At 34.0% G+C, this 16322-nt stretch overlaps 1 protein-coding gene across 1 annotated transcript in view; it reads left to right on the forward strand.

The window, feature by feature from the left end:
* The window catches only part of LOC140688980 (uncharacterized), a 125888-nt gene that overhangs the window by 25546 nt on the left and 84020 nt on the right, over positions 1 to 16322 (forward strand). Inside the window, exon 4 of the mRNA XM_072948972.1 lies at positions 1446 to 1659. Coding sequence (XP_072805073.1) covers positions 1498 to 1659 — 162 coding nt within the window. The 5' untranslated portion in view covers positions 1446 to 1497. The remainder of the gene's footprint in view (positions 1 to 1445; positions 1660 to 16322) is intronic.

Genomic DNA, 16322 nt, shown 5'->3' on the forward strand with positions numbered 1-16322 from the left:
CTGGGAAAGAAGCTTCCTTGTACCCTCTCTGTGTGTGCATTCATGTGTATGTGTTTATAAACCCCTTTTAGTTTAGAAATATACGCTCTGTGGCTAAGAGGTTCATTACCATGATGCGGTCTCTGTAGTATCTATCATGTAGATATGTAAAATGTAAATGATTTGCTCACTCTTTTCTCAAGATATTTAAAATTGTGAGGGTACATAAGTGACCATGGGGAAGAGAAACAAAGGTTAGTGTGTCTCTATCATAGGAATAGGGAGAGCAGTGATACAAAATGTGACTGGGGAGATTGTCAGAACTTTCCAGGTTGTCTAAAGGTTAGGGATTTTTTGTTTTCTGAATATAACTGAAAAACCTACTAAAAGATTTTTGAAATTTCTAATGCTTGGACTTTGAAGGAGTTGTGAATTTTCTATGTATTGATACTTTGATAGGAAACTGGGCATGAGGCCACAGTGCTCAGAAGGGATGACTCAGAGAACATTATCTGGGGTCCTAGGAGTAATTACTGATGCCCAAGGAGTGGTATAAGAAGTAATGGTACTCCACAACTGAATTAGGCACAGGTTTTTATTTTTAACTCATCAGTAGAATTGTTAGAGATATCTATATATCAATCATTTCAATTTTGAAGTAATTACTGTATGTCTCAGAGTTCTAATTGCTACGAAGCGGTCTCTTTGCACTCTTCCCTTTGTCTATTTTTAGTTTATATAATTTCCTCATTTTCCCCCTGAATAGTAGAAATTTACAACTGAGGGACTTTATACTAAAATTAGGATAGAAAAACAGAGCTTGTAAAACAGAAGGATATTGACTCAGATGTCATAGAACTTATAACAGTGGGTCCATAACAAGTGTTTCAACATTGGTAAATTAGATAACTTGATTTGAGGGGAAGAAATAAGCAATTGCAGGTTTGTTGGCAGGTATTAGTCTCTAAAGAGTACCATCTACCATGCAAATTCTTATAGATCATATTTAAGATATAGGTATAGGAATATTCTTATAGAATGTTCAAGCTGTAGATGGTTTATATTTATTACTTTACATTTCTTAAGGTCAAGAGAGTACATTTTCTTTTAAGTTTGGAATATTGGGTTTAACTGTTTAAAACCAGTGGGTTTAAAAACACAGGTAATATATGATATGCTTCCAGTTATCTTCTTAAAATCGATTAAGTGCTGATTGACCGAAGGAGTGGGTCAGAGGCAGGAAAGGATCTAGTAATGATGTGGTAGGCAGCCTCTGAAATGGCCCCTGATGATTTCCACTTCCTGATATTTACCGCTTTGTGTGAATCTCCTCTTCTGGACTGTGGACTAGACCTGATTATTGATACAACAAATACAGCACAACAAAAATATGTCACATTAGAGATTGGGTTATACAATCTGTGTCTTTTTTCTTACCCTCTCTCATGATCTTTCTTGCTTTGAAGGGAAGCCGTGCTATGGGCTGCTCTCCTGGGAGGCCCATGAGGCAAGGAACAGATGACTCTTGCCAAGAGCCAGCAAGAACCTGAGGCCTTCAAAAATACTCTTAGAAGTGGATCTTCCCCCAAGTCAAATCTTGACATGACCACAGCCCTTAATTGCAGCCCAGAGACAGAGGACTCAGTTCAGCTACTCCTGAATTTCCAACCCACAGACACGGTAAGATATTTTGCTGCTTTAAGTTGCTACATTTTGTTTATACAGCAACATATAACTGTTACAATAGGGAAAAGCCCAGTTGATTTGAAAATATAGTTTGAATGATTATCTAAGAATAAGTATCATTAAAGAATGATATCACCTGCACTAGTTTTTTAAAAAGGGTAGCTGTATCTGTATTAAGAGACATGGTTGTTTCCTTGGCTTCCTCTTTGTATCATTCAGAATAGAAATGTGGAGATACAGGTATAGATGTGTATTTTTTCACTCGATTATGCCACTTGCACTGCAGGTTAGTGCAGAGTGGGTATTGGACACATGTTCATCATAGGAAGAAACCCAGATTATTACTGAAGCACCCATCAGTCTCAAACATTGCTGATCAGCATGCCAGAAAGAAAATACCATTCTGGAGAGTCTTCTACTAGGAATTAAATATTGGCCCAGAAGTGGCATGTATCTGATAACAACATACTGATCAGAAGTAGCACTGGTAACTGTACTCAGCCAGAAAGGAGACAGGATTTATAATCTTACCATACACCAGGGATGGATTACAACTGGAAGTACTTAGCACCAGTGTAATTGGCTACTACATTGTTAAAAGCTTCTTGATACTCTCCCACTGTAAGACTGATTGATTGATTGATTTTAAAGATATATTAGAAGAAATCTTCTCAGCCTATCTTGGAGTATTATAAAAATTCATTGAAATTAATTGAAAAGCTAAGCATGGCACATTGAGTTGAAATATTTTTCACAGAATTTCTGGTGGTATTTCATACCAGAGTTGAGTAATTGATCTTTAAGGAATATAGCCTACTATACCTTCCAGCACATACCTCCGTTTGTTGTTGTTGTTGGTTGGTTGGTTTTTATTTGTTTGTTTTCTTGTTGTTGTTCTCTTCTTTCTCTTAAGTAACTCCCAAGGTTGTGTGTGTTGGGCTTTGGACATGGGGAACACAGTGGGTATCTGCAAGCTAAGCCATCTTTTTTTGCTCTTTATTCCATTTTATCTGTGCGGGTTTCCCCAGTACTCATTTCTTGTTTGTTTTTGTTGTATTTATTGATGATTCTCTGAAATTACCATACTGTATTAATCTGGATATGTAACAAGGCACCTATCTATTTTGTTCTTAATTAATTCAACAATGTGTGGTGCCTTTCTATTTTAGCAGCATTTTTCTAGTGACAGAATATAAAAATAAAAAACTTTCAACATTTCCTGCCATCACAGTACACATCTTTATGAAGGAGATAGACAGTAAACTAACGAAAAGTAAAATATACAGTATGTTAGCTGGTTAAGAGTCCTGTAAAGAAAAAAAATAAACAATGAAGAGTGGAGCCAGTTTTAAAGGCTTTGCTAATATACTGATATTTAATCAGAAAAGTACAAAAGATGAGGCAATGAATGAGTCATGGATATAAGAAGAAAGAGCATTCAAGGATGAGAGGACAGCAAATGCAGAGACCCTGTGGTAACAGCATCCTTATTATATTGATATTGTAAAGAAGTTTGGATAGGGAAGAGTATGCCAGGAAGAGAATGGTAGTAATTAATCTATGACAGATAGTGTCCTGCTTATGTAGGGCATTATATCTCACTGTATTTATCTTTATTTTACCATTACACAAAAACTCCTTAGAGGATATTGGGCAGTTTGATAGACATGTTGTAAAAATATCAATGTGACTGTGAGGCAACAAGTATATATCAGACAGCACAGGGTAATATAGCCATTATTTTGTAATAACTTTAAAGGAAATATAATTTATAAACATATTGAATAACTATGCTGTGTGCCTGCAACTGACACATATTGCAAATCAACTATATTTCAATTGAAATAAATATCAATATGATGGTAATATTGAGAATAGGTAGTGGGGATATGATGGTAGCTTGAACACATGGATGGAAGCAATAGAAGTAGCATGATGTTATGTTACAGATTTATTTCAAAAGCAGACTTATTTTGAAAGGTTGGCTGTAGAGTGTGAGAAATAGGAAGAGTCAAGAGACTTCAACATTGTTTGTTTGCCCCACAGCAAAGAACTTAAACTACAGAGGAAGAGACTGGAAGAGTAAGTTTGGATAAAAAGAATGAGAATTTAGATTTTTGTATGTTAGCTACAAGAGGCCAATTAAATACACAAGTGGAGAACTGAAAGCATAGATATATTTATATAAAACAAAGTGAAGAGTTACAGCTGGAGACCTTCTCTGGGGAAGTTGTCTGTGTGTAAATTATTTTTAAAGCCATTAAGACTGTATATCATTACTGAAGAGTGAATTGGGTGAAGTCAAGGAGACAAGAGGTCTAAAACTTAAAACCCCAGGGAATTCCAACATTTGAAGATCAAGAGATATGAAGGAACTAGCAGAATGCACTGAGGAGCATGATTAATCAAATACAAATAAAATCAGAGTGGAATCTCCCCTAGACAGATTTTTAAAAAATCAGGTAGTCAATTGTGTTAGTTGCTGCTGACCAGGTAAGATGAAGACTGAGAATAGACAACTATATTTTACAATGTTGAGACCATTAGTAACTTAGACAAGAATGGTTAAGTTGTGAATTAAGAGTCTGCTTCAAATGGCTGATGCAGGAGTGGGAAGAGAGGAGTTGGAAGGGGAGCAGAAAAAGTGATGTAGTAGCTAAATGAATATTGGATCCAGAGAAAAGAATTGAGGTGAAAAAAATTATGCATACTTAGAGGGGCTGGAGAGATTCGTCAGTAAATGGAAAAAGCTAGTGTTTATTGCAAAAGTGAACATACTCTGTGAAGCAGTAACGGGAGAGAAGGGAGAAAATATTGTCGAAGTTGCAATGGAGAACAAGGACGGTACTGTGAACATAGAGTTGCAAGATTCACAGCTGAAAGTGGAAAAATGTGTGAAATTTGAACACAGATAAGAAGGTGTGAAACATTCCTGTGAATTTGTAGGCTGGGAAAATATAGAATGGGGACTGGGCAGCACTTAGAACAAGTTGAAGTGTTTATCAGTTTTCAGTGAGGGTAGTTGGCATGTTGTGGCATACATTTTTGTTTAGTGTAGGGTTTTGGTTTTATTACCTCAGTTCAGGTACTTATCCAAAGCAATAAACGTACAGGTGAAGAATAGGAAGAGGGTGGAGATTAAGTGGTTCTGAGGTTTTGCCAGGTAGATGTGTTGGAAGTAGACAGTGACATAGGAGGTGAGGATACAGTGAGGGGAATAATGTAACAATGGACTGTGGGATTTTCACTTGGATGGGAGGGAATTGAGGATATGGATCAGTTAAGCAATAATGAAAGATTGATATAGTAAATGTACTCTTAGTCCCAGAGGGTCAAATGATTTTGCAGACAGGATACTAGCAGGAGTAAGCGGTGAAGTTAAGTAGTGCTGGTTGAAGAGTGCGATGCTTGCAGTGAAGATGTAATTATGGGTATAGACATCTCTACTGTAGTCTTCTAGTAAATGGTTGAAGCAGAATAGAGGGCAAGATCTATGGAGCAGGCAAGGTCAAGGTATTGAAATGGCATTTCCAAATGTGACAGCCAAAACAAAGAGGAGCTATATAATTTCTGTCTCTAATTTTTTTAACATTTTTTATTGGTTTATAATTATTTTACAATGTTGTGTCAAAATTCCAGTGTAGAGCACAATTTTTCAGTTATACATGTACATATATATATTCCTTGTCACATTTTTTTCTCTGTGAGCTACCATAAGATCTTGTGTGTATTTCCCTGTGCTATACAGTATAATCTTGTTTATCTGTACAATTTTGAAATCCCGTCTATCCCTTCCCACCCTCTGCCCCCTTGGCAACCACAAGTTTGTATTCTATGTCTATGAGTCTGTTTCTCTTTTGTATTTATGCTTTGTTTTTTTGTTTTTTTCAGCTTCCACATATGAGCGATCTCATATGGTATTTTTCTTTCTCTTTCTGGCTTACTTCACTTAGGATGACATTCTCCAGGGGCATCCATGTTGCTGCAAATGGTGTTATGTTGTCAGTTTTTATGGCTGAGTAGTATTCCATTGTATAAATATACCACCTCTTCTTTATCCAGTCATCCGTTGATGGACATTTAGGTTGTTTTCACATCTTGACTATTGTAAATGTGCTGCTATGAATATTGGGGTGCAGGTGTCATCCTGAAGTAGGGTTCCTTCTGGATATGTGCCCAGGAGTGGGATTCCTGGGCCATACGGTAAGTCTATTCCTAGTCTTTTGACGAATCTCCATACTGTTTTCCACAGTGGCTGCATCAAACTGCATTCCCACCAGCAGTGTAGGAAGGTTCCTCTTTCTCCACAGCCTCTCCAGCATTTGTCATTTGTGGATTTTTGAATGATGGCCATTCTGACTGGTGTGAGGTGATAACCTCATTGTAGTTTTGATTTGCATTTCTCTGATAATTAGTGATATTGAGCATTTTTTCATGTGCTTTTTGATCATTTGTATGTCTTCCTTGGAGAATTGCTTGTTTACGTCTTCTGCCCATTTTTGGATTGGGTTGTTTGTTTTTTTCTTATTTAGTCGTATGAGCTGCTTATATATTCTGGAGATCAAGCCTTTGTTGGTTTCATTTGCAAAAATTTTCTCCCATTCCGTAGGTTGTCTTTTTGTTTTTCTTATGGTTTCCAATGCTGTGCAGAAGCTTGTAAGTTATATTATGTCCCATTTGTTTATTCTTGCTTTTATTTCTATGCAAGAAATAAAATGGATCAAAGACTTAAACATAAGACAAGATACAGTAAACGTCCTAGAAGAAAATATAGACAAAACATTATCTAACATCTCAAAAATGTTCTCCTAGAACAGTCTACTCTGTCCCTAATTTTAAGATTTTGTTTAAAGGTATTGTATGGCATAATGACTGTTTGAGCAGGTTTTAAACTCAATGAATGGCGTGGGTTTGAGAGACATGGATGAGCCACTTAATCTCTCTATATCTAACTTTTCTCATGTATAAAATTGAATTAAACATAATACTAAACTGTAGAGGATGAGGGTGTGAAGTGAAAAAGCTAATACTTTTGCTTAGCTATTCTGAAGCTTTCAGTAGATGTTAATTATTATTTGTAGCATTGTTATGATTTCCCTGAATGAGTTTGGTTCATATAGCAGACATTCTGAAAGGAAAAGATTTCTACACAATGTAACAAAGCCTACTGGTACTACTTTAAGTTGTGAAATTCAGAGCCTTTCTAATGACCTTCAATATGCACGGAAACATAAAAACTTCAGAAAGATTTCAATATTATTCTCTTTGGCAAAATTTGAACAAATTAATACTCTAGATTTGTTGCTTTCTCCCATATGCCATAGGCAATCATGGAACAAACTAAACAGCAAAAATGGGGAAAGTGGTTTAGGAGTAAAGAATTTTAACTATAAAATAAGAAAAAAAAAGAGTCTGCAATGGGGATGGGACAGAAAATAAACTTAGTGTCCAGTTTGTAAGGATTTCTTCCATGATTTAGTGGTAAGAAATGACTAGCTGGAAGCACAGCAAGGTGAGTTCTGCATATTTTCTATCGTACTTTGCATAATAATATATAAAAATTCTACAGTTGCTAAGTGTGTTATGCATTCTCTAGCATGGCCTTAATTTTTCAAAACATAAATTGTCTTTAGAAAGATCAAAGTCTCTTCAGTTACGCTGAATAATTAGCACTAGTTTAAAGTGTTTTTGCATCCTAAATTGTGTATTATCTAATAAGGGCTTCCAATTCCAGAAATCCATTGAAACAGTCTCATTTGGTTAAATAAGTATTTATATTTTTATACAGTAAATTTGAATATATGTTACTTTGATATATAAATTATCAACATGTAAGAAATTTCTGTCTATAATATTTGCCTAGGGATCCTGAACTTAAGCTCAAGATTGACACCAAAGCCACATGAGTTTTATTATTGCTCTTTTTATTAATTGGAAAGTCTCAGTTGCTCCTAAAAATATATTTCATCTTCCCAAAGTGGGAGAATTGTAATAATGAGAGTTTCTCCCATAGAGAATCCCATACCTCTAGCATATTTTATAATAAACCTTGAGACCATAAAAAGGAAGGATCTGATTAATTTTAATTATGATGAGCAGCAAAAAGATATGGATGATTCCTAAGGCAATGAGTGTTCTAATCAAACTAAAATAATCATATTAAGTCTAATACCTAGGAAACCAGAAAGCATTCAACACAGTTTGAGGAGTACCAAGGTAACTTTTGACAGTACCTCCACATATGGTTTAATAAAAGATACAAGTAAATCAAGTTATAAAACTCTTCTAATGGAAAAGCATAATCTGAATTAAGATACTTAAATTTATTGGCAAAAGTGAATATTAAAAATGTTCATTTCTTTAAGCACCAAAAGAAAGTGAAATGCATGAACATCTCAGCAAGTGTTGTATCTTTTAACACCCAGGGTAGCTGGTGTTATAAATCAATATGTGTATTAGTCATTTGAAAACATCTTTAGTTCCTGTGAACAGATAGATATTGTTCTCACTCCTGGAAGACTAAAACTAGTCTCTTTACCTATGTAGTATTTTTACTTACTAAGAATAAAATCCTAAGTGTAACTCAACACAGGCTTGGCTAGAATGAACAGATGAAAGATATTTTCATCACAATGTCATCAATATCATAATAATCAGTAATCAAAGAATCACCTACTCTTCTCCCATATTACAATTTTTTCCTTTTTGTTTCAGTTTTATTGAAGTATAATTGGCATACAGTTCTATATAAGTTTCAGGTATACAGCATAATGATTTGATTATGTACAGCATGAAATGATTACCATAGTAGGTTTAGTGAACATCCAACATCTCATATAGACACAAAATTAAATATAAGAAATACATTCCTTCTGATGAGAATTCTTAAGATTTGCTCTCCTAAAAACTTCATGTATAACATAAAGCACCGTTAATTATATTTATCGACTTATACACGATATCCCTAGAACTTCCTTATCTCAGAGCTGGATGTTTGTGTCTTTCTCCTATCTTCATCTGTTGCCCTTCTCTCCACCCTTGCCTCTGGGAACCACAAATCTGATCTCTTTTTCTATGACTTTGTCTTTGAAATTAAATGACTTACAACACTATGTTAGTTCCCAATGCGCAACATAGTTTTTGCTGTGTCTACGTATGTCAGAATGATCATTACAATAAGTCTAATTAACATTTGTCACTATAGAGAGATGTTGCATAATTAATGACTGTATTCCCTACACTGTACATTTCATACCCATGATTCATTTAATTTGTAACTGGAAGTTTGTACTTCTTATTCTCACTTACCTATTTCTTTTCTCCCCACAACTCCCTCCCCTCTGGCAACCGTCTGTTTGTTTTCTGCTTCTGTTTTCCTATATTTGTTCATTTGTTTTGTTTTTTAGATTCCGCATATAAGTAGAATATAATCATATGGTATTTGTCTTTCTCTGACTTACTTGACTTAAGATAATACACTCTAGGTTCGTCCATGTTATGGCAGTGGCTTCCTGTACTTGGATATCTGTTTCCTTCCCCAGGTTAGGGAATTTAACAGCTGTTATCTCTTCAAATAGTTCTCTGTTCCGTCTTTCTCTCTACTCCTTTTGGGACCCATATAATATGGATGTTACTACATTTGATGTTGTCCAAGTGGTATCAAGCTATCCTCATTTTTTAAAATACTTTTCTTTTCTTTTTTCTGTTCAGCTTGGGTAATTTCCACTCTGTGTTCCAAATCACTGATCTGTTCCTCTGAATCTTTTATTTCAGTTACTGTATTCTTCAGCTCTGCTTGGTTCTTCTTTATGTTTTCTGTTGTTGTTGACATTCTCACTGGGCTCATCCATTCATCCCTCGAGTTTGCTGAGCCTCTTGGTGATCATTGCCTTGAACTCTTCATGAGGTGTATTGCCTATCTCCACTTCATCTAGTTGTTTTTCTGAGATTTGTCTTTTTAATTTTTATTATTTAGAACATACTCCCTTATCTCTTCATTTTGCCCAATTTTCTGTGATTATTTCTGTGTGTTAAGTAGGCCGGTCACATTTCCCAGTATCAGAGAAGTGACCTTATGTAGGAGATGTCCAGTGGGGCCCAGTAGCACACTCCCCTCTGGTCATATGTCTAGGAGTGCCGCCTGTATAGGCTGAATGTACTTTTCTGTTGGGACCAGGCTGACCACTTTGGGCTGGTAGGTGGGGCTGGCTCCAGGTCCCATTGGCTGTAAGGCTGTGCCTTATGTGGTGGCTGTGGGAGGATGTGAGTTGAGGGTTTTCCTGCTCTGCTGTCTTGGCCACCTTCCTGCAAAAGCCAAGTGTTTTTTTTTGTTTTGTTTTGTTTTTTTACTATATAAATAATCACTGTGAAAAATTTTGAAACAGAAATAACTCACAGAAGTAAACCAAGTAATATGATTAGAAATCAGACAAAAAATACAGTATTTTCCATTTTTTCTTTTCATATGAACACCACTTAAGGCAGAAAATAATAGCCTTCAGTAACAGTCAACACTGGCTAAAATTCAGTAAGATGAAGAGCCAAACAATGGTAGTGAAAGTGTAAATTGTTTAAATTTTCTTTTCAACCATTTTTGAAAATTTTTAATTTTTTCCCATTGATGAGGTAATAATAACTTTTCATATTCCACTTCTCAAAATCTAGTTTGAGGAAATAATCATAGATGAGTATTTTGAAAATGGTCATGATCCATTCTTTTTGTTGGGAAAATAGAAGCACTTTAAATATCCATATTTTTATGTAACAACACTGTCAAATAATTTATTATACATCCATTTAATGATGTACTTTTTCTATCATTGAAAACCATTTATGATCATTCTCTTTTACCTTTTCCCTAGCTAGCTGCATGTTTAATTTTTTCAGTTTCTTCTTGTCTCCATTAAATGTCATGTTAATAGAAAGACATTTCTTGACCACTGTTGGTATTAAAAAAAGTAACCCTTTCCACAGTTATCTTTCTCCACTGACCTTCTCCCACTTTATTCCCTTCATAAAGAGAATGGAACTTAACATTGCATCTCAAGTTATTTTACTTTCTCTTGTTTATTTCCTATCTTCTCTAATAAAATGTGCACTGCTTGAAAGTATACACTTGGTTTTATTCAAAACTGTCACTCCGTGCCAGTAATTATGACTAATACCTGGTAGTTCAATAAATATGTATTTTGTGTGTGTATGGATGTAATAGAGTTCCTTATTAATGGACATCCTTCAGCTTACTTTGTGCTTAAAAAAAATCTGGTGAACCTCTAAATATGTTTTAAAATATGAGAAATACACAATTTGGAAGGTTATTTTAAGTGATGAATAATCAAGAGAATGACACAATTACATGTCATTCTTTGCACTCATGTTCATATTTTCAAAGAAGCAAACAAAAAATTGCAATTTACAATTTAATATTCATTTCCCTAATTCACTATATACATAATTTAGTTTTAAATTATAGCTACAAATTTACTTTAAAATCCCAAATATGTTTTTATCAACTAAAATTGAGGAAAATATGCTAAATGGCCTTATTGCAGTCTAGACTATGAACATGGTGTCATATACTATGTCTAGGGAATACTGAAAAACATAATATGACATTACTTTTTTAACTCCTGGGAAAAGTATGAATGATCCAGTCTTTTTAATAGTCATGTTTCTCATTTACATTCAGGAAGTTGACTTTCTGGGTAATTCATTCATCTTATTTAAGTTTGGCTAATGTGAGTGATTCTTTCTGAATCTAGCCATCTTCAAGTATACTGAAAGAATCTTATCCTTTTTCAGATAAGGTACAACTGAGAAACTATTCTCAACAAGGGATAACTTCCAGTAACTAAATTTATATTTACATATACATAGTGATAAGAATTATAAAGGATTCTGAGCTGTACGTAACAATAATAACCTATAGCCCATATATTTCAAGTAATATGCAGCTCAAATATTTGTGTAAGATTTACATTTTAAATTAAGAATTTGTGTTTTGTAAGCATTGCTTCAATAGTGCTTTTGCATTAAACTTGAGAAGGAAGTTATGGCTAATCAGTATATATACTGCTTTTTTCTCTGTGTGTATGCATATTTGTTTCTTTTAAGTATATTTACTTAATATATATAATTTTATTAGAAAAATATTTGGAAAAAATGTTCCCCTAAACTATAGCTTTTCACCCTATCAGCCCAAGAAATAGATGGATTTAATCACCCTTGAATACATAATTGTATCCCCTAAACAGAGCCACCTGAAACTGAGGTATATAACTGAGAATGAGTTGGCTAAGGCTGTGGGGATACTGTTCCTCTGTTTAATTCCTCTGAGGTCAGCAGACGTCATACTTACCCTTTTTATGAAATGTGATTTCTTAGAACAGTCCTGCAAATGATATGGGGTTGAGTTAATATTGTATAGTATAACTGATTTGCTTATAAATTTTCCTGTTGTATCCAAGGTGTATACCAACTATGTGAGTTGTACAAACCTTGCTGTGGTCAGTATGGCAGAATTATTTCATTATGTGGTTAATAATGATAGAGAAAATCTGTAGGCCTCATAAAAACTAGAAATATTTTGATAGAAGTCATTCTCTTTTATTCTTCAGATTAATGAGGTTTTTATTCATCTCTGTAAAAAGATCTATATACAAAAACGCCTTTGAAAAAAAACCCAGAAAACTAAGTCATCAGTAATTACCTTAACTGCTTAAAGAAGACAGGCAGAATCAGGTTAGTTCTTCCATCAGTCTAAAAGATCTATCGCTAGGCTTAGAGTAAATTGTACTGTAAGCAGTAAGGGAACATCAGATTTATCTGGATAATTTATTGCTTGATCTCTCATACATTTTGTCATTTCTGTGAATATTTATAAATCCCTGTTTATTTAACACTGAGATAAACTCTAAGGGGAAAACAGCATGTGTTTCAAATGGTACAGCGAATGTTTGTGGAGTCTGTGAGTCTGGATCCCTGGGTACATATGTAGAGTTCTTGCGCTGGATGTGAACTTTGAGTGAGATTGTCATGTAAGCCGTTGAGATGAGTGTGAATTTGTTAGTACAGTATATCCTAGCTTCTCTGAAAAATATGAACATTTCAAGGACAAATTGTATGACATCTACTCTTAAATGTGTATGAAAAGAGAGGTTACTGGTACAAGCAATCTTTCTCATGAGACAGTGAAGATTTTATAATTGACGAAAAGTTTCTGTGATACATTGTAGTGTCTGAACAAGTGTGTGTAGCCTCCTTCTGCGAAGGACTTTCTGTTTTGGTTTCTGGGTCTAAAATACATCCTCATCTTTGGAAATCTACTTATTGAAACTTTTAATAATGCCATCTGTCTTCCTTTTCCATTGAAAAATGATATCTATATTCAATTATACAAGATATTTTTCATTGTTTAACTGTGTCATTACCTATTTCCTATTACTTATGCACTTGAAAATAAAGATAGATCTTATCTTAGGTCTATGGTGATCTCATTATGCTCAAATGAATTTCAGAAAGCTGGTGGTTATCCTTTTCCCTTCACTGATAAACTGATACTTTAAAAAAAATCACATCATATCAAAGAGTAATTCACTTTAACTTTTTGTTAACTCAAAGTTTTCATCCTCTCTCTTTTTTTTTTAATCTACTAATAACTTTCTTATGTCCTGGTGGTATTTCTTAAATGTTTAGAATTGAGGATTTCTCTCTCTCTACTGTTTCTGTAGAATAAACAACATTATACTGCAGGAATCTAAGATCTTATATCTCTTAAAATCATGCTATCTGAGCCATAATGCCATTTCTATGAACATATGCATTTAATGAATATATAATTATGTCATTTATCTCTCTCCACATGCATATATATATATTTATTTGTTATAAAATTACATTTATTTGTTTATAGATAGAGGTACATATATATGTGTATATATATATATATATATATAAAGTATCTCTTTCTGTTTTTATTCTCTGCTCTAACATTAAACACAGCACTGAACTCAAAACAAATAATTCATTGAAGTTGGTACATTAGGTTTTTATTTTTGAACTATGCTATAAAGGTATTTTAACTGAAGGCCACTGTTACCTCTCCATAAATCTCAACATTCTCCTGAAGTGAGATTCAGTTGTCTCTTTTGCCACTTGGCCTAATGGAGTTTTTATTTAAGACGGCACGTGAAGTATTTCAGAGTTTTCTTTACGCTCCTTGAATCCACCTATGCCTATTCATAATTACAAAGGCATTAGTGATCTTCTAAAAATATAAGCCATATTGTGTCTCTCTTTTGCTCAAAGCATTCCAAGAGCTTCACATCATTCTTGGAGTCAAATCTGAAATCCTTGTAATGGTTTTAGTAGGTAGATCTTATACTATTCAATCCCTGCCAGTTTTTCTACTTTCTAATAACCATGTTTCCCTGGTACATTCCAGATGAGCTACATGAGAGTACTTAGTCTATGTCAAATATACCAAACTGATTCACGCTTTACAACCTTACCATTACTGTTTCTTTTACATGAAATTCTGTCCAATTTCCATATCTCCTAACTGGCTCGTTTCTTCACATTATTCATGTCTTTATTCATGTAAGAAATATACATGTTTGTCTCAGAGGTCTTCTTTACCACATGTCTTAGTCTGCCCTGGCTGCTATAACAAGATGCCACAAGGCTGGATGGCTTAAACAACGGAAATTTAGTTTCTCACAGTTGTACAGTCTGAGAAGTCCAAGTTAAAGGTGTTGGCAAATTCAGTTTCTGGTGAGGAATTTCTTCATGACTTGTAAATTATTGCCTTCATGCTGTGTCCTCACACAACCTTTCCTCAGTGCCTGAATGTAGAGAGAACAAATTCTCTGGCAAGTCTCTTCTTGTAAGGAAACTAATCCTTTTGAATCAAGGCCCCGCCCTTCTGACTTCATTTAACCTTGATTACTTCGTTTGAGGCCAAATACAACTACACTAGAGGTTAGGATTTCAGCATATGGATTTGAGGAAACACAAATATTCAGTCCATAACATCACTGAAGTAGTATACTTTGTCATCTGCTGTTCCATTCCCTAATTCTGCTGTGATTCTTCTGAATTCAAAACTATTTAAAATGGTACTTACACATTTGTTTTCTTGTTTATGAAATCTCAATGAAGCCAGGTATTTTGTCCTTTTTAAAAATTCGTATTCCTAGGATCTAATACTTGACAAGAATTTATTAGAATAATTAAATATTTTAAAGACAATTTAATTCATTACTGAATAATGATGAAAAGAGTCAATAACATTTGGGAAACAAAGTTAGACACCAGAATATGATGAGCACTTAAGCCTTGTGACTTGTTAAGTGTTTTGTTGACTTCCCAAATGAAATGGAGGATTGGGGATGTAGTCATATAATTAATATTTAACAGAAATTTCCTAAAAACAATAGTTCATTTTTAAAGCATCATGGAAATTTTACTCATTCTTTACATACACATGAAATCACATGATGAGCCATGGAAGCTCACCTCACTCCTATTATAATTTGTGTTGCTCAAATTTCTATTAAGAAACTCTTCTAACTTTTTAAGCTGTGTTTCTACATAGTTCTCTTCCAAGGTGTCAACAATATACCCCCTTTGATGATTATAGGATGCAAAGCACATTCTTATATAATTATAGAAGGTATTTAAAATGCAAATACCCTTAGGAGAGACGTAACAGTGAAATTACTTAAGAGAGAAACGGTTTGTAAAGCAACTTTTTTAGAGTTTTACAGACAAAAATATTAGAATTTTCAAAGAATGCATTTTTTGAAACTAATGAAAAACTAGTGTATAATTTTTTCATTGTACCATTTGCATTAATCAGAATGCATTTTTATTTAGACATTTTTTATTTTTTGTTTTGTCTTAGCACTGGTGTTCTCATTACTATGTATTGCCTATATGTTTAAAAAATAAAGATGTCTTCTCTTCACTTTCCCCCTCACATAGTATAAAACAAATTAATTAGTGCAAAATATTCATATTTGAACATATATTTTTCTTCCGTGACTCTACAGTGCACTCACTAGGGGGAAAGATTGGTTGGGAAAAGTCTTTAGGATGAAATTATTACTTCTGATATGATAATGGATCCCTTGAATCTTGTGACAGTTTCATCACTTGGTCCATTGATTTCAGGGAACGTTTCTAGTACTTAAACAAAGCTATATTTTCAGTGGATGTTGGAAAGGATGTCAAGGAAAGCCACTCCTCTAAGCATCACGTCTAACCTTCAATATCTCATTATTGACCAGATGCTGGCTCATTCATTCAACTTACTTAATTGAACAATTCAATTCTAGGCATAAAGTAGACAAATTAATTTAGTGATTGTCAATAAGCTGACATTCCCTGTGAAAATTTAGAAACTTTCCATATGTTTTGCAATAGTATTCAGTTGACCCATTTTAAAAACCCATTATTTGAATAAGCCTTACTTTAGTTAGCTTTAAATTCTGCTTACAAACACTATTTGTATTTTATGTTAGTTTACATTTTCTTTTCCTTATTCATGAAGAATTTTACTCTTGTGTTAGTATCTTGACTTGGTTCATCTTACAAACTTTATTTTGGCTTTATTGCTTACTAGTGTGGATTCAACTTCACCATATAAATCAACACAT

This window comes from Vicugna pacos, chromosome 24 (assembly GCF_048564905.1).
Source record: "Vicugna pacos chromosome 24, VicPac4, whole genome shotgun sequence".
Taxonomy (NCBI): Eukaryota; Metazoa; Chordata; class Mammalia; order Artiodactyla; family Camelidae; genus Vicugna; species Vicugna pacos.